General features: G+C 48.3%; 1 protein-coding gene across 1 annotated transcript in view; it reads left to right on the top strand.

The window, feature by feature from the left end:
* Positions 1-19,287, top strand: part of Slc6a5 (solute carrier family 6 member 5) — a 44,980-nt gene that overhangs the window by 10,441 nt on the left and 15,252 nt on the right. The window contains exons 5-9 of the mRNA XM_032895127.1: positions 5,213-5,354; positions 7,540-7,672; positions 12,715-12,849; positions 13,795-13,898; positions 17,256-17,380. Of these exons, the coding sequence (XP_032751018.1) occupies positions 5,213-5,354; positions 7,540-7,672; positions 12,715-12,849; positions 13,795-13,898; positions 17,256-17,380 (639 nt within the window). The remainder of the gene's footprint in view (positions 1-5,212; positions 5,355-7,539; positions 7,673-12,714; positions 12,850-13,794; positions 13,899-17,255; positions 17,381-19,287) is intronic.

The following is a 19,287-nucleotide window of genomic DNA, read 5'->3' as shown; positions in this document are numbered from 1 at the left end:
CCCAACCCCCTGTTTATTCTTTTTAAAGATAAAGGTATTATAACCTTGGCCAGGCACATAGATGATGCCTCAAGAGACAGGCATAACCCTGCCCTGGTTTAGCTTCTGTCTCCAGTGTGGCTTGAAGCAATCCTGAGAGGCAGAGGGATGGAGGCCTGGCCTGGATAGGCCTTTATTTACTAGCTACACACCATTAAAACAGCTGGAGCACAGACAATGGGCATAGTTCTCTGATTATTCCCAGGAGCCTATGGAAGAGTCAGAGCCCACGGCATTTTTAGCCATTGTTTTACTTTTTGTTAGTTAAACAAAACAATGTATCAATATTGCCCTACCCCTCTCTGCACCCCACCCCTCTCTCTGCACCCCACCCCTCTCTCTACACCCCACCCCTGTCTCTGCACCCCACCCCCCTCAGTCTCTGCACATGGGCGGCCTCTATACATAGGGTCAAGTTCTCTTTGATAGGGGTTTCAATCCTGTTGTGGATTTGAGGTGACATAGAAACGTAACAGTATCCTGACCTACAGAGATACAAGTTCCTTTAAAGCCTTTCTGCTTGGCCCAGCTGTTGGGAATTCAGATAATAGCTAGCGGTCTCCAAGATGGATATACCAAGCCAGGCTTCTTTGGGAAGTGGACCTGCTGCACTCCCCCCTCGCCCCCAGCAGTGTTCCCCAGATAAGCCCCCAGGCACAGTGCCTCAACCCTGTAAGCACCTCTTTTTCAAAGCAAGCCTCACATCATCCCAGCAGATGAATAGATGTATAAATGACTTAACATTGTGAACCTCACACACAGTGGGTGGAGCTTTGTCCATGAACCGTGCTGCTCTGATCGTGTTGTCTGATTGCTTATGTCAGCATGCAGATGCCAAGCACCGTGCCCACGCCAGCCTGAGATCAGCCCTGGGGCTGCCTACAGACAGAGGTAGAATATGTCCAGTCATTTCATCTTCCTTCCGGTTTTTATTAAGACCGGCAATCCTCCTGTCTCAGCTTCCTGCGTCACTAGATACAGCTTGTAGGACAGGCTACTACCCAGGCTGACTCAGCCCTCCAAGGATCCGCAGTGGAGGACGGTTTGTCCCTACCCTGCGGAATGAGTTCAGCCACTGCTTTGTTCAAACAGGGCCTTAGCTGGGTCAACTCAAATGGGAACAGTATAAACACCATTTCTATTTCTGGAATGGCTTAATTTTCATTAGAACTTTAATTAAATGATCCCTTTTCTCCCCGGTCTTTCCTGTGCTTTCATTTATTAATAATTGCCCGAGTAAAGAGAATCCCATTCCAACAGCTTTCCAATTTAGCTGATCATTATCGCTGTTCTTTGTTCGGGGTTGCTGGGCCGCGGAGGTCTGATGAGATGGCCTGTCACTGCTTCTCTGGCAGACCGAAAGGGCGGAGAGCCGGGAAGCACGCTCCTGCCACCCAGTGGTGAGAAGAGACGTTGCAAGGAGGCTCGAAGTTGCTGGTTGCTTTACAGCAAGGCAGTGGGAACCTGGAACGTGACCTTAGGAAGCTACACTGGGCTGGTGGTGCTCCTCTGGGCATCCAGAGGTCTAGGGAGTCTTTACAAAGGCAATTTTGGAAGCAAGCAGGGATCCCTGAGCTCTTAGCGGATGGGTTGCCTTTCATCAGGAAAAGCCAGAATTAAGTCCTGTGGTTATTTACACCAAAAGGATCTGAGTGTAACTTTAGTCACCCGGTTCATGCTGCTTCTGGGGAAGAGGAAATCTTCCCCAGTAAAGACTTTAAAGTTGTCAGTCTGGAATCCTTCTGAAATTGTTTTTTTGTCTGTTTGGTTTTTTTGCATTTCGTTTTTGTTGTTTTGTTTTTTAATTAAAGAAGCTAATATTGAAAAGGCAGGTTCTAGGAGACATCTAAAAATAGATTCTTAATCTGAGATTTAGAGGAACCAGTTTTGGTTTTTATTCTAGGGAGGGAAGACTACTGGTGTTTGGTGAGCAGCAGCCAGTGGCTATTACCACATAGGACAGCTTTCTACCAACCAAAAATGATTTGGCCAGGGGAAGTTATTATTAGTACTCTACAGAGAGAGTCTGAGGAACCAATCAGAGGCGTAGGGGTTTGTGGCTGTTATTTGCATCTTGCTTGTTTGAGATGAGGTTGACCTCGCACTCCTGGACGCCTTCCTGTCTCAGCCTGTCTCATGCTGGGATCACAGGTGTGCATCACCACATATGGTCTACTATGCTGCAGAAGACTGAACCGGACGGAGGCTTGGCGCTGCTAGGCGATCACTCTAAGCCACTGAGCAACATCGACAGCCCATGTTGCCAGAATCTTTATCTCAGCACTCTGAGATAACTAGGGGCAGGGGTGGGAGAGCAGCAGGCAATTGAGGCAGGCCAGTGGGTTCATGGGAAATGATACTGAGCACAGTCTGCTGCATGGGCAGGTTACGATGATGAGGATCGAGTTACTGCTAGGGTTTATTGAGTGTTTTTAAACCTCTTATCTCACTTAATTTGGTCCCTGCAATAATGAATGAGATCCATCCATCCCCAGCAGCTGGAGGTGCTCTCAGGTCCGGTGGAAGCCTGAACTCCCACTCTTGCCCTTGTGGCTTCACTCACAGAGAGTGAGGCTCGGGGCATGGCTGGGGTAGGGCACAAGGCATTCTCGCTGTGTGAACTTTGTCATGGTATCTAGAGTAATTTCAACTCAGTCTCCACAACTTAGAAAAGGGAAATGGCATGCAGACTCACTTTCTACATCTGGGCCTGAACGTCTGGAAAAGGTCATCACGGATTGGTGAGAACACTGTCTGCTGCTCCTGTCATTCCCCATTCACGCCTTCCTCCTTGGGCTTCCATCCTGGACACGTTAGGTATCTGAGCTCATGGGCCCTGAGCTCATGTGCCCAGAGTGGGGTAGATCAGAGTGAGGATTCCAAACAGGGAGTGCTCCATTGTTCCTGGCAGGACTTGCAGACTTGGCAAGTGGCTGCAGCTCTGGGTACCATCTGATCCCAGGACTTATCTCACAGAGGATGATGTAAGGCTTAGGGCCATGGACATAGAGTATTGTGGACATCCCTGAGACCTATTCCTCACAGTGCCAGTTGTCCTGCTACTTGGGGCTTCATAATTCTGTCTTTTGGGAGTCCAGTGGGCTTTTTATTTCAAATTTCTGCCCATTTTAATTTATTGCATTCCTTTCTGTGGTGCTGGGAATAGAACCCGGGGCCTTAGGCATGCTAGTTAGTGCCTTACCACTGACATAACCTCCAGCCGTGTGTCTCTTTATAATGCGTTAGAAACACATTGTGAAATGGCCAGAAAGATTCTAGCTTCTTCCTATTGAGAGTTAAGATTAAAATAATCCATGTTTGATGGGTCTGAGGAAGACTTCTTGAGCAAGTCCATCATGGCACCTTGTAGAAATTATTTAATATCAATCCAGGGCTTCTCACCAGCCTTTGATCATTCAGTTCCCAGATAAAAGACACACAACCTTTATTATTTACAGCGACTCTCAAACTGTACTAGAGCTGGGCAGATATCTACCCTCCGTGCTATTAAAATATATTTCCTATAGATAACCCCGAGTTATTACTTACTATGTTTCATCTGGGCTGCTCTTAACACCAACTGGCCAGCCCCCAGGGCCATGCTTTCTTAACCCCTAACCTATGGCATCTTTCTTCTCTCCCACCTTCTTTTCACCCCTTTTAGTCTCCTCAGAACCCAAGACTCTGCCTCTCTCTCTTCTGCCCAGCCATTGGCTGTAGGTATCTTTATTCACTAGTCAGGGAAAATTTGGGGGGCAAGGTTACATAGTGTCACATGTGTATGTCACATGGGTAAGTGCAGACTCTCTCTTGGAGGCCAGCATTTAGCGTTACAATACAAGCAAAAGACCAAAGCTGAACAACTCCTCGCATGCTAGCACTCATGGTGGATTTTCTCTTCTTATTCCAGGCCTTCTCAGGGATTGAGATTTTGGACCTGATAGTCCTTTGTCAAAGGAGAACCGACTTGCTCATTGTAGCATCAGTAGCATCCTTGGTCTTTATGCACTTGATGTCAATAGTGCCAAGCTTCTCAGATGCAAAAGTTAAAAATGTTTCTGGATATCACCACATGGCCCATGATGATCAAATCCACAGAGAGGCATTCTTAGGTCTTGTTGAAGGTCCTTTAGCACCCAGTGTGATCACTATGTCTGCTAACCCATGCGAGGGTGGGAAGAGCACAGCACAGCTTCTAAGAGTACCTACTGTGTGTTGCCTTTATTACTACGTGGTGCTTCAGAGCAGGGCTTAGAAATTATTCTTTGTTTGACACGGAATCTAGTTCAGGACGTCTTAGAAGTTGCCGTGAGGCTGGTCATAACCTTAAAGTTCTGACTCCTTTGCGTCCACCTCCTTGGTGTTGGGATTGCAGATGTGAGCCGCAATACCTGGTTTTATGTGGTGCTGGGAACTGAACCTGGGTTTCCTGCATGCCTGGCAGTTGATCAACTGAGTTGAATCTTGGCCTCCTTGATCTTCCTGCCTCTATCTGACACATGCTGGGATTACGGTCTAGTGCTCCTGTCCTGGCCAGAGAGACCACTTGCTAGAAAGCCTTCTGTAGCAACAGGACTTAGGAAGGGGCTGTGTCTTAACAGGTCACCTCTGCTTAAATTGATTCCTATAACTGATGTGCCTTTTGTAGTATCCTAAGGATTTGGGTCTGGATTTTGATCTTTCTCATTTCCTATGGGACGTCATTAGAGTTATTGGCCTTTAAATGACCTTAATGACCTTTAAAAGCCAGTTTCTTTATTTTAAAAATTTATTATTATTATTGTTGTTGTTATTATTGTTTTTGTTGTTATTATTTTTAGACAGGGCTTTACTGTGTTGTCCTGGATGGCCTGAAACTTACTATATGGGTCAGGCTGGCCTTGAACTCACAGAGATCCTCCTGCATCTGCTTCCTGAGTGCTGGGTTTAAAGGCACAAGCCCAATTTTTCTATTTTAAAGATTCCAGGATTAGATGAATGTGGGTTTTTGTTTTAATACAAGGTATTTCAGGGCTGGAGAATGCGGGGTGAGAGGTTCACGCTGCCAATATTTCCCTGCTGCTCCACAGTGTTTAGAGCTCTGACTTCTTACTTCTGATGGGCAGAGAGACCACTGTCCACTCTCCGTCCTTACCTCATTGCTTCTGCTCCATTCTCTTCCTCTCCTGAACAGATTCCTGTGTTATCGGTGACCATCCCAAGATACAGATCAAGAACTCTACTTTCTGCATGACTGCCTATCCGAACTTGACCATGGTTAACTTCACCAGCCAGGCCAATAAGACATTTGTCAGCGGGAGCGAAGAGTACTTCAAGTAAGCTGCCTGGGTCTGGGGAAGCTCTATGAGCAGGCCCAGGGGATGGTTTGCTGGCGAGAGCTGTGAGGTGGGAGGGGTGGGTGGCCTCTCTTTGATCTCTCCTTGCTGATGCCAATGATCAGAGAAGGAGGTTGTGTCTGGTTGGGCTTCCAAAAGCCATGTGCTGTGCTCTGTGGGCCTGCACATGAGGGATGACTAAATGACACGTGTAAGAACAAGAGTGGTACTGTGGCAATCCACCATGTTGATAAGAAATAAGTTTTAACCTTGACTCATGTGATCCAAGCAGATATCTGCCAGCCAGGTCACTCTATCCACCTGCACTTCACCTCCAGGGAAGAGAAGTCAAAGTAAGAAAACCATTAGTGTCAGGCATTTAGTTTCAAGGAGGAGACAGACTTTTTTGTCCCTCCCTCTCTCCCTCCCTCTTCCCTCGTCTCTCTTTTCCTCCCTTCATCTCTCCTTCTTTCCTTTTTTCTCCCTCTCTTTCTCCTTCCCTTTCTCCATTCTTTTCTTCTTTCTTTCCTTCCTTCCTCCATTCTTTCCTCCTTGCCCCTTTTCCTTCCTTCCCTTCTTTCTAGAAAGAGACTTTCTGTAGCCCTGGCTGGCTTAGACTTACTGTATGGTCTGGGCTAGTTTTGAACTCACAAGAATCCTCTTGCCTCAGTCTTTCTGGGGCTGGGCTCACAGGCACGAGGCCCCATGCCTGGCTGAGTTTTGTCCTTTCTCTGTGTGCACTGTCGAATGCTTGCCGTGGGGTTTAGGATTGCTAGAAGGCCCCCAGCTGTAAGAGTACTTGCTGAAATGTTTGCGTAGATACTTCACGGAGGGGAGCACAGTCTGGTCCAGCCAAGCTGAGCTCCCACACTCATACGCGCTCTGGTGTGAGCAGGACTGTAAGTGAGTGGGATAAGCAGATGCCGGGGAATGAATGGGCTGAGGCGAGCTAAAGGGGCTGGGGTGCTCAGAGGTGATATGAGCCAGCGTTGTTGGAGTCTCATGTAGCCCAGCCCAGCCTTGAGCTCTCTATGTAGTCCACTGAGATATAAGTCCACCTTGTACTGTAAATCCTCCTTTCCCCAACCCCCGATTACAGGCCTGCACCACCGTGCCCTGGTCACATGGTGCTGGAGATTAAAGGCAGGGTACCAGGCAAGCACTCGACAGTGAGAGTTTTCACATTTTAGCCACCGTCAGCCTTGGAGCATGCCTAGTACAACTCAAACTACAATGTAGGGGTGCATTTTAAGTGACCACTTTCTGCCACTCCTACTTTGTAAAGTTGAGAAGTACAACAGTCCTCTGGTATGGAAAAGCCTGACATCATTCTTGACAAGCCAGACTTTCCTCTTCCTCTTCTTCCTCTTCTTTTTCTTTTTCTTTTTTTTTAAAAAAAAGATGTTATTTCTTTATTTATTTGTGTGTGTGCTTTTAAGTGACTGTGTCAGTATATTCATATGTGGTTATAGATGCTCCCGTAGAAACTAGAAGGAGGCATTAGATCCCTCAAAGCTGGAATTTTGAGTATTTGTGGGCTACTGGGCTCCTCTTGTGGGTGCTGGAATCCAGACTCCTCAGGATTGTGGAGTCAGTACTCTAACCACTGAGCAGCCCCCCAAGTCCACCCTTTGAGGATTTCTACTACATGTCTTCCATTCTGTCTATTTACTTTTGTTTGTTTGTTTGTTTGTTTTTGTTTTCCGAGAGGGTCTCACGTAGCCCAGGCTGGGCTTGAATTTACTATATGGGTGAGGACGACCTTAAGTTCCCGATCCTCCTGCCTCCACATCCTGAGTGCTGTGAATCAGTTGTGCTTTTTGTGTGGCAACTCCAGATGATGGAGCCAACTGTCTCTCACAAAATCCAACCACTGGCCACAAACGGCCTTCCAGCTCAGTTAAAGAGATCGGCAAATGCTCAGTAGACAGCCTTAGGCAAGGGCCAGGCCCACCAGTCTCTCTAGGCTGCTTGTGAGGTTCCCTGCTCAGAGGCTGTGGGAGGGGCTGGGTGTGTTTGAATCTCCTGGTTCTGATGCTCTGATGGGAGGTTGAAGCTTGCAAATCTTCACTTCTCCCTCCCTCCCTCCCTCCCTCCCTCCCTCCCTCCCCCTCCCTCCCTCCCTCCTTCCCTCCTTCCTCTCTCTTCCTCTCCCTCTCTTTCTCCTTCCTTATCTGATTTTTAGGTACTTTGTGCTGAAGATTTCTGCAGGGATTGAATATCCTGGTGAGATCAGGTGGCCCTTGGCCTTCTGCCTTTTCCTGGCCTGGGTGATTGTATACGCATCGCTGGCAAAAGGAATTAAGACATCAGGAAAAGTAAGAACTTGACTTTATCTGAGCTCCCTCCCCCCCCAAGCTTCCTTCTCTTTTGCTTTCTTTTTTTCTTTTGAGACTGGGTTATTCTTCCCACAGCCTTCAGGTCCTATGGTGTTCGTTGTGTAAGGTTGTCTCCACTCGAGACATGAAACTTGGCAGAACTTTTGATTTACTCTTAACTTTTATTTATTTTTTCTCCAGCAAATAAAAAAGCCAATTTTCTCATCTTAGCTATTTTAGAGGACTCCTGTCTTCTCAGTTTGCAGGTGAAGGATGTTGGGCTGGCGGTGTTTACGACCCTCCAGTTCCTACATTGTTCTGTCTGAGCACTTGCCCAAAGAGCCATCAGGGCACATGCACTCTCTCAGACCTGTTTACCAATCTGTAAAATGGGAGCTGGGATTGAAGCGTGTGGACCCCACTGGCTCAGGATGCATGCTGTGGTGGTGGTGGTGGGGCTATAGGAAGGTGTGGAATGCTGAAGGGACCACATAGCCATGTCCGAGGTCACCTGTAGCTTTCTGATGTCCTTGCCTCACATGGATTGGACCTGAGCTGAATGGCAGCTCCATCTTCTAAGGATGCTTAGCGCTACTGGCCAAGCATCTATCCCACAGGCTGGAGATGGAGATGATGTGGCTCACCATGGCATTATCAGCAGAAAGGATATAGTCACTTCCTAGCTGCGTAACTATGGCAAACTAGTGAGACTTGGGAATCTAAATCCTCAATCCCCTAACCTGGGGATGGTAGCCCATACCCTATATGATTGCAATAGGGGGTAAGAATGCGTGTGAAATACCTGGCCTATGGCCCCGTCTTTACAAGGGCTAGTTTCTTTCACCTTGTTATAAACAGCTGACAGACTAGACTAATGGCCATCTCTGTTGGCATCTCAGAAACAGTGACCTCGCTGGGGACTCAGGAAGAGTAGGTATCTTGGGGAGAGCTCTGTGTGGAGCACCGGCTGATTTCCCCACACGCATCAATAGTCAGTTTCACAGCACCTGCCCCGTGGGTCTCCTGTTCCCATCTACGGACAGGCTAGGCTGCGTGCTATTACCTACCTTGTAAGCAGCATCAGGCGCATTTGAACATGGGTCTAACTCACTGCAAGGCTTAGAACCCCATGGCTTTCTCTTTCTTTCCTTATAAGGAATGAGAAACCATGGATCTGCATTTGCGTGAAGTGTCAGGATATCAGGTCTCCTACCCTATCTCAGCTCTATTTATCATCATGACTTTGGGAAGTCGCAGGGTGCATCTGGGCCTTATTTTACTCATTTGCAAATCGCAGGACTAAAATAAATATTCTGCAAGGTTCTTTTTGTTTGCTTGTTTTCTGAGTCCCGGCATCACTGTGAAGTCGTGGCTGCCTCGAACTGGCTAGACAGACCAGGTGAGCCTTGAACTCACAGAGGCCTGCCTATCTCTACCTCCTAAGAGCTGCCTTGGAGTGTGCACCAGCACAACTAGCCTCTTAAGCTTCTTTAAAGTTCCGTTCATCTGTGCTTTTTGGTGGAGCAGCATTACGGTTAGTGTTCAAGTGATTAGAATTTAATCTTTGAGGGTGGATTTCATAGGCTTCAGGGAACAGGAAGTTTGAAGTAGTCTGAAGCGTGTAGGCTTGTCATTGACAACTGCCACACTAATCCCGGTTCACTGAGGAACGTTTCCAATCCAAAATCAATCCACCCCCATCCCCCTCAAAATGAGGACTGCTACCAGAAATAATGAACTGAAGTTTCTTGTTCTGCCCTGGGTTTTACTGATATGAATCAAAGTTACTTGAGAGCCAGAGAGAATGTAGGACTGAGCTGTTCATTTGTGATTGGCTCCTTTACAATGGAGATTCTTCAAGCAAGGCCCTGTCCAACAGAGATGCCTCTTTCCCTGCAGTGCTGTGAGCTCAGTTCCTCTAGTGCAGGACCTGAGGGGACAAAGTTGGCCCTTTGGAGACATGGCCTTTGAGCTGGTAGAATGCTACGGGTGATGGGTAGGCAGCCTGAAGGGCCTGAAGGTCACAGGCAGATAGTCTGGTTCCTGAGGCTGCTCTGCCTGCAAGTTCAAGCATCAGCTGTCAGTGTGGGGTGAGGAGGGGCCTTCGAGGGCCAGGTGAGCCAGCCATCATCCTTCCTGTCAAGCATTCCTTACTGCTCACAGTCAGCTCTGACCGTCCACGTGAAGCAGGTGCAGGCAGAAGCCGGCCTGACTCAGACAAGCAGCTTGCAGAGAGCTTCCACATGCTCCTCGCTCACATCCGAGGTGTAAGCCAAATGTTCCCCTCTCAGTTCACAGGGGCAAAGGAGCTGGGCCACCTACACATAAGGCCATGCAGAGGGGGGAGGTGAGAAACTACCCAAGGTGTGAATTTAAGGAGACATTCACACCTCCCTTGCCCATTGCTAGCACCCAGCCCCTGATTCTGGTCTGTCAGCTCACAGAATGATCCTAATGGAAATAGTGGCTTTGGAGTGGCTTCAGGTTTGGCCCTTGGTTCAAGCTGGAAGCCCATGAATGAGATATTTAATCTTCTGTGAGATGCTTAGCCTGGATCTTAGCTTCTTTCTCTGTAAAACAGCCATGTGGAAACAGCCGGCTCAGCTGACGAGGCTGATGTCAAGTGAGAGGGGGAGGTCTTGGTGGTTCCCCCTGTAAGCTCCCATGGACTAGGAAGTCTCTTCTCCTCTGTGGTCCTCCTGTAGGCTTTCCTTCCCATCAACCCCGGCTTAGTTGTCCTCTGTTGCTCCTTCCCTGGTGAAGGTTAAGAACCAAGTATGGATGTGACCATGCCTTGCCTTGTAGCAGCTTCTCTTCCATTCTTATCTCACAGTCTGGCCAGCCTGAGGTGAAGTGATATTTTCTCTCAAGGTGTCAGATGGTCTTGAGTTTTGGGATGTCCGTGTGCAGGTACAGGGTCTTCACTTTTCTTTCAGACTTTAAGAAGGGAGAAGCAAGCTTGGAGATGTAGGAGGGCGTCTTAGGGTTTCCATTGCTGTGGAGAGATGCTATGTCTAAGACAACTCTTTTAAAGGACAACACTCAATTAGGGCTGGCTTACAGGTTCAGAGGTTCAGTCCATGATCATCAAGGTGGGAACAGGGAAGCTTCCAGACAGATAGGAGTCCAAAGTTCTATGTCTTGTTCCAAAGTCAAACAGGAAAAGATTGGCTTCCAAGCAGCTAAAAGGAGGGTCTCAAAGCCCACCCCCACAGTGACACACTTCCTCCAACAAAGCCACACCTTCCAATAGTGCCATTCCCTGAGCCAAGCATATTCAAATCACCACAGAGGGGCTGGCCTTGGGCACTACCTCATCTCTGGGACCAAAAGGGTGAAGTGATTAATGTTGCATGGGTCAGAGGAGAAGTATCATGGTCAGGGTAGTGCTAGAGGGAGAAAGAGGTGGCCAGACTCTTCTGGGCTGGAGCCAGAGAGTGAGAGCTTGGCTTTGAGTGGCAGGGTGTTTCAGTGATTGACAGTTTACCTCTGTGGCCCTAGGCAGGCTCTCAGTCCTCTTCCCTGTTGATTGCTCCGTCATGCTCCTCCAGCCCTCTGTGAGTATTGGCACCTGTGGGTATTGGCACTCACATCCCAGAGAGGTTAAGCCACTTTGCAAAGCAACCCAGCTCATAAGTGGAGGAGTCAGGATTTGAACTTTAGACTGTGGATCTGAGCAGGAACAGTTAGCCACCCCTGTTGGTATTCCTTCTAGGCTCCACCCAACAGTCCCTTTTATAGCAGCCCAGGCCTACCTAGCTGCCCACCATGTACTAAATCTCAATCCTAATCCTTCCTTCACCTTGAGGCTTGATTGACAGGTACCCCTAACTTATCCTTTTCCAACACGTCCCTAAGTTCTGCTAACGTTTCCTCCAGATGTTCCTGTACGCAGTCCCTCCATCTCTTCGAGAAGCTATAGCTAACTGTTTGCACTTTGGGCTTCCCATGCTCTGACTTCCTCCAGCACCTATAGCTTCCCATGTCTCCACCCTTGGCCTTCTGCCGTTCTAGCTTCGAGTGGGCAAAACGTGACTTTTCAGTTCCTGCCTTACCCGCCCTCTCCCCTCCTTCCCTTTACCAGCTTGCCTGGACTCTGAGATTGCCTTCCTGCTGTAAGGCCCAGCTTGAGAGACATCTCCGTGAATCCTTCAGACCCTCCCAGGCTGAGCGTTGTATGCTTCCCTTGAGTCCCGCAGGTTTCCTATGGCTGACTGCTCAGTCCCTATTCAGATACTGGGTCCTTCCTACTACAAATCTCTGTATAGCAGAGCCAGTTCACCAGAAGCCCCCCGGGCCTGTGGAACTAGGTGTATTGTATCTTATGGACAGGCCCTGTGCCTGACTCCACACGGCAGCTTGTATATTCTCAGTTTGTTTTAGGACAGGTATGCTCTGTACCCATATTACAGGTATATAAACTGAGGTTCAGGTGCCTCAGGAGCTTGCCCAAGGTCACACTTCAGTATCAGAGATTGGATGCCATCTGCATAGGTCTAAGTTTAGAATCACAATCTCTTCACCGTGTGAGGCCATTTTACATAGGGTGCCTGTGTAAGCCAGGATGGAAGGTATAAGCCAAAGTGTTTTAACTCTGATGGTGAAACTTGGGTCCTCCAGCAGAGATGGGTTAGGAATTTTTGGAGAACGTAGCACAGAGCCCCTCCAACCTACCTGCAGCTTCTTGTACTGTTGATCACTTGATAGCTAGGCAGGGGGACATTTCCCAGTCTCCTGTGTCCTGGCTGCCCCACCCCAAAGCCTCGGGCCTCCTCGCTGGATGCTTTCTTCACCACGAGGCTTGATTGACAGGGTAGGAGGGCAAGTATCCTGTGTTCCTCTCCATCTGACCTTGGCCACAGCGTCTTTCGTGGGCCTCCAGTGTTGTCAGAGCTTGGTGAGACCTCACTGTTGGGCTGGCGAACTGTGCCTGCTCAGCTCCACATTGGTAGAACTTAGGATGACAGGTCCCCTATCACCTCAGCTCAGTGATGTCCTCAGGGATGCTGTTCACCCACCTCTCCATCCCTCTGCTTTTGCAGGTGGTGTACTTCACAGCCACCTTCCCTTATGTCGTCCTGGTCATCCTCCTCATTCGAGGGGTCACCCTGCCTGGAGCTGGAGCCGGTATCTGGTACTTCATCACACCTAAGTGGGAGAAACTCACAGATGCCACGGTGGGCTCATTACTCTGTTTATAGCGGACCGGAAGCAGGGGCATGCGTGCGTGCGTGCGTGTGTGCGTGCGTGCGTGCGTGCGTGCGTGCGTGTGTGTGCGTGCGTGCGTGTGTGTGTGTGTGTGTGTGTGTGTGTGTGTGTGTGTGTGTGAGCTCGTGTGTGTGTGTGTAAATAAGTTTTGGGAGTCTGTTCTCTCTTTCTGCTCTCTCGATCCTGGTTCCCAGTAGTTGTTGCAGGTGACTAAGTACTAAAATTTCTCACTAGCCCCTTAAGGTCAATATCAAGATATGATTTTATTGCCGAAGAAAGGTCCTAGGTCCAGTGTAGATACCTTATATTCCCAGTGTGCGAAGGCTGGAGTGACCCGGATCTTTATGACAGCGGCCAGCAAGAATCACACTCTAGAGCCAAGCTCGGGACGGGGTGGCCTTGTGAAGTCTGTCTGCTTTTTGCCACTCTTCTAACAGTGTGGAAGTTCACGTTCTGACAGCTGTCATAAGGCATAAGACCGTCAATTAAAATGGGTTTTTGTTTTGAATCCGTGACTATATTTCAATGTCACAGTGCTTTGTGTGGGTAAGCGCTTTGAGAGCGGGCTGTATCCTGTTTTGTCTGGTGAGATGCGGTAGGATTTGTAACCTGGAAGCAAAGATAGATTTCAGGTGAGAGGCTGGTAAAGCCAGCATCCACCCAGGAGCCATTCTCCTTTTCCACTCAGAAAGTTGGCACATAGATTACCCCAGTCCTTACACAATTACACAGAGTTAGAATCTCCCAGCTAAGTCCCGCCTTGGCTTCAGGCACAAGAGAGGCACAGCTTCCGTTTGTGCACTCACAGCTCTCTTGTCCCCAGTCATCTCTGATTCACTTGGGAAGGTGACATGGCGTCACGCATGTCCCTGGAGGCTGGGCTCTCCCAGTGACCTGACTCTCCTTTTCCCCAGGTGTGGAAGGATGCAGCCACTCAGATTTTCTTCTCCCTGTCTGCGGCCTGGGGAGGGCTCATCACTCTTTCTTCTTACAACAAATTCCATAACAACTGCTACAGGTATGTGCGAACATCCGATCCAGAGGCTGCAGGCCAGCAAACTGAGCAAAACATAGCCTCGGCACACCCAAGGCAGAGTTATAGATTCACCCTGGGCTCAGGAGGAGCTGCTGGCCAATGCCTGGTCACTCACTTCATCTCAGCTGACCCCACTGACCAGGGCTCTAAGTGGGGGATTAGTGGCTACCTACAGGATGCAGTGTATCCTTGGAGATGGTCACTGTGGCTGGCTGTGTCCTTTAGAAGTCCATGTATACACTCATGGAGTAGTCACATGTATAGTAGGGTCACTGATCACTTGATTTCAAGCGGGAAAGACAGTCTGATACAGAGGGAGGGACAGCGTGGAGTTAGGGGACATTTGAAGAGAGCTTTACATGCAAGGATGTGGCCCTATTGAACATCTGTTTTCTCATCTGCAGAGCACAGAGTGCAATGCCTTGTGGGTAAGAGGTGATGCATGCAGTCACCAGAGGATATTTTGCATATAGTAGGTACTTGGTAAACATCAGCAATCACTCTCATCATTCAGGATCAAGGTGCCAGCATTTAGCCCATAGTTTCCTTGAAGGGCAGGTTCCGATGCCAGACTCAGGCATTTGAACAGTTTTGGTCACTCTGCTCAATAGCTACTGAGGCCAACTGGTCCAAAGACCATCAGGGGGTAAAGCACTGCTCCTAAGAAGTGAGGGCTACACAGCCTAGGAGTAAGGAACCAGGCTGAGAGCTAGAAAGTTATTCGAATTCCGTTTCACTACCACATAATCCATGGACCCCCACCCCTTTGCCTCCATTTGCTTTTTAAGTAGCCCAGGGGTTTACAGGGCAGATGTTTTCTTCACGCCGGCTCTGTGCTAGGCTGAGTCAGGGGCAGAAGTCACCTTGTTCTGTGTTCACAGCCCCTGAGAGAAAGAGGTGCCGTCATTGCCACCATTACAGCACAGGAAGGGGAGTGAGCTGCTCAGGGTCATTTTAGGGTATCCATGAAACATACTAGCAATCAGGCATGGAGGCTGAAGGGTCAGGCTTGGATGGGTAATTAGGTCATAGGAGCTACCATAGGAAACTTGCTTTCACTCAAAATTGCAAGTGGTTGCCACCAAGAAGGGGGGACAGCGAGAAAGGGAAGGAGGAAGGGAGAAAGAGGAAAAGGGGGGAAGAGAAGAAGGAAGAAGAGGAGGGGGAAGAGAAAGGCCAGGACTTTAATGTAGACCTAGTGTTCCTTCCTTCTTCCTGTGACTTCCCATTTGAGCCTTGGGCAGGTTGGGAACCCCTGGCTGTGTTACCAGCAGAAGGCTCTAGAATAGTGGTCCTCTACTTTTCCAATGCTATGACCCTTTAATACAATTCCTCATGTTGCAGTGAGGAACTAACAGTAAACACTTTTAGCTGCTGTGGTGGTTTCAATGTGCTTGGCTCCTGGGAAATGGTATTATTAGGAGGTGTGGCCTTGTTGGAGGAAGTGCATCACTGAGGGGGTGGGGCTTTGAAGCTCTGTCCAGGGTGGAAGAGTCAGTCTTCTGGTTGCCTTCTGATCAGTTTGTAGAACTCTCAGCTCCTCCAGCACTGTGCCTGCCTGGATGCTGCCATGCTTCCTGTCATAATGATAATGGACTGAACCCTTGAACCTGTAAGCCAGTCCCAATTAAATGTTGTCCTTTATGAGAGTTGCCTTTGTCATGGTGTCTTTTCATACAATAAAATCCCAACTAGACCAGAAGTTGGTAGCAGGACTTGGGTATTGCTGTGATAGACCCGACTACGTTTTTGGAGGAATGTGGATTTTGGGACTTTGGATTTGGAAAGTGGCAGAATGCTTTGTGGAAGACATTGATGCTGAGAGTTCTGTATTTTGTTTGGAAGGCAACCAGGAGAAAACTGACTCTTCTGCACTAGGCAGAGGCTCCAAAGCCCACCCCCACAGTCGTTCACGTCTTCCAACAAGGCTGCACCTCCTAAGGACATCAATTCCCATGAGCCCAGGACATTCAAACCACGACAGTTGTTACTTCATAATTGTAATTTTGCTAGTTACGAATTGTAACGTAAATATCTTTGGAGATAGAGGTTTGCCAAAGGGGCCATGACCCGCAGGCTGAGAACCACTGCTCTGGGACAAAGGCAGTGATGACTGTCTCCATTGCTTCTTTTGCTCTTCTCAGCCCTTTGAGCCCTCGCCCCAGGCTGCCCTCATAATTCTGATGTCATTTCTATGTCCCACTGCCTTCTGTTCCTCATAGTGGGTTCCTCATACTGAGTCTCAGAACTCCCCTTTGTTAGTGTGGTGCCTGGATCAGCTCCTATCTTGATATCATAGTCATTTAGGTCTATTATTACAAGGGAACTTTCCATTAGGCAATCTATAAACAACAGAAGTTTATTGCCCATATGTACAGAGTTTTAGAAGTCTAAGATCAAGGTGCTAGGAGATTCAGTGTCTGATGAGGTCTCTCCACGTTCCAGATGGTACCTCGTTGATGCATACGGGTAGGCATCAGGGCATCATGCACCTCGCAGCCTCCTTTATGAAGGCATCGTCTTATTCATCAAATGAAACCACTCTTCCGAGGCCCTCCCTTGTAATGGGACCACACTGGGGATTGAACTTGGTCACATTAATTTGGGGGAGACATGGCGTTTAACCACTGTGAATTGTGACCCTACTAAGCATAAAAAAAACCTAGAGTTTCACCCAGAGGTCTCAGGTGGGGCCAATATAATATTATAACATAGGATAATATATTATATCTTTATTAATTCTCTGAGAGTGTTATACAATGTGTTTCGGTCACATTCACCGCCTCCTCCCAAGCTTATCTTCTCCTCCCTACCTCCCTTCACTTTGTGTCTTTTTGTTGCTAGAAGACATTGCCTCACCCCAGATGTCCTGGGCCTCTAGCTCTGACAATCTTTCTGCCCCCCTCTTCTGTGACAGTCTCTGAGCCTTGGGAATAAAGGTTGTACTGTATCAGTTGGGGAATTGGAGAGCAGCACCTCACAGTCATTCTCTGCTTTCTCAGATGGTCTCCATTTGTTGAAAAAGGAAGATTCTTTGCTGAGGGGTGAAAGCTAAATGTTTATCTGTAGAAATAAGGATGAGTGTTTAGATTACAGATAGAAATTACACTCATTTAGGAAAGTAGCATTTGAGTCTTTTAAGGCATTTTGGGTTGACAGAAGGTTATCTGTGCCCAGGACTGCTTGCTTCTTTCCTTGGGTGTATGTGTATGCAGACAACGTGTCCAGAGGTGGCCATGCACGCACATGGACACACAGATACACGGCACACACGTGTCCTTCTCTGTCCCTTCCTACTCACGGAGCTCACCTAATCTCACTCTGGTCTCTTCCTTCCAGGGACACGTTAATTGTAACCTGCACCAACAGTGCCACTAGTATCTTTGCTGGGTTCGTCATCTTCTCTGTCATCGGCTTCATGGCCAACGAGCGCAAAGTCAACATTGAGAATGTGGCTGACCAAGGTACAGTGCAGCTGTCACCCTGCTGTTCCAGGGCAGGATCCTGGCTTGCCTCACAAACTCCTGACTCGTTCTGTCAGGAACTTGGATGGATGAAGGTGGGGTGCTCAAGTGTCTTGACAGAGTGGCCAAGACAGGCTCCATTGGGAAGCTCAATGAAGAGCTAGAGCCAGCCTTTCTAAGACAGATAGCTTTCAGTCTATTTCCCCTTCCTCTGTTTTTTTCCTTTTGTCTTCCTTGCTCTCTTAAACTTGCTCCAGCCTGTGTGGGTGGGGGTTGCGCCTGTTGTACCAGTTAGGCACGAGCAGGGGAGTCATTAGGCAGCCCACAGCCCTGCCTGCAGCTGTGCTGGTGCCCCGCTGTACAGCGCCATAAAAGCTCAGCGCTGGTGCTTAATGAGCTCCGACTGGACTTCAGGGAGCCTTGTCCTTATGAAGCACTTTCCTAATTGTTAGGTCAAGTATGTTCTCAAGGCTTTCTGCTTAGCTAGCATTGCAGCCCTGCAGTTTTCTCCCCAGTGAGTGGAAAGGTTGGATGGTTGGTGGGGGTGGGAGTGTGGGATAAATGTTTACACTGCACCTAAATGATGCTAACATTTGCATAGTGCCTTTGAGTTTGTAAGGAGCTTTCATTTGAATACATTCAACCTATATTTCCAGGGCAGCGTTGGCAGAGGGAGCATTTGCGATTTTTATTAACCTTATTTCCACTCTGCCTGGTTCTACAGAGGATTAGGGTGTTGAAAGTTTGTGGCCACTGGGGACCCTTCATTGTGGAGACTGCTGATTATTCTGGTTGGACTGACCAGGCATATGAGCTTGAGTGCCTAGGGGCTATGACAGGTGCAAAGAGGCATGACCCTGAGCCCCAGGTCCCCCAGTGGTGGAAGGCTTATCTGGCAGTTGTCCTTCAAGTGCTCCCCATGGTTTTCAGAGTCAGCACAGCAGAGCCGTTCTAGAGGTCACCTTTTTTGGAGGGATGGCTCAGTCTCTTCCTGTTCGCTGGGCATAATTACTCACTGCTTCCACGTGTGCCGAGACAACCTCAAAGAGTTAAGGCCCCAGCATGTCCCAGGGGTATCATTCTCTCTCCCTGGAGAGAGTGTGAGCCCCCAGGGTTGGTTCCGTATCAGTGGGCCGTGCAGTGCTTTTCCTGGCTGAGAATTTCCCTACTCTTTGCAAAGCAGGGCAGGCGAAGAAGGCCTTATCCTCAGGCACAGAGCCACCCCTAGCTGTTCTGTAACCTCAATTTCTTTTAGCAGAGTCATTGAGGCCGATAGTTTCTGCCCCACTTTTCAGAATATCTGAGGTATTTTGGTTTCTAAAACAAAACAAAACAAACAATAAAACAAAACAACCACCAAACCTATCTTGTTAGGTATTAGTGGAAAAACTGATAATAATTGGGGGACACACAGGTCACTTAGGCTAGCTGCCCTGAGCTCTCTCCCGTCCCAGTGAGGCCATTAATACCCAGGTTAAATCAGTAGAAATTTTCAGCATGTCCCTTTGAAATTCCCCTTTCCACAGCTGCTTACTTCCTCTGTTTTACAGGAAGAGAGTCATATCTAACTCAGGCGCGGACACAATGGCGCTCATTATCCAGGAGGGTCCCTGAGTCTTGAGACCTTTTACAAGACCCCTTGTAGAACTCACATATGTTCTTTTTCTTTTTAAATATTTATTTATTATGTATACATCATACAGCTTTCTGCCTGCATGTACGCCTACAGGCCAGAAGAGGGCATCAGATCTCAATACGAATGGTTGAGAGCCACCATGTGGTTACTGGGGATTGAACTCAGGACCTCTGGAAGAGCAGACAGTGCTCTTAACCTCGGAGCCACCTCTCCAGTCACTCACATATATTCTTTAAAAATTTTTACATATTATATATTTTTATTGCCTCTT

This window comes from Rattus rattus, chromosome 2, assembly GCF_011064425.1.
Source record: "Rattus rattus isolate New Zealand chromosome 2, Rrattus_CSIRO_v1, whole genome shotgun sequence".
Taxonomy (NCBI): Eukaryota; Metazoa; Chordata; class Mammalia; order Rodentia; family Muridae; genus Rattus; species Rattus rattus.
The sequence above is the reverse complement of the archived record's forward strand: the minus strand, read 5'-3'. Positions and strand labels throughout refer to the sequence as shown.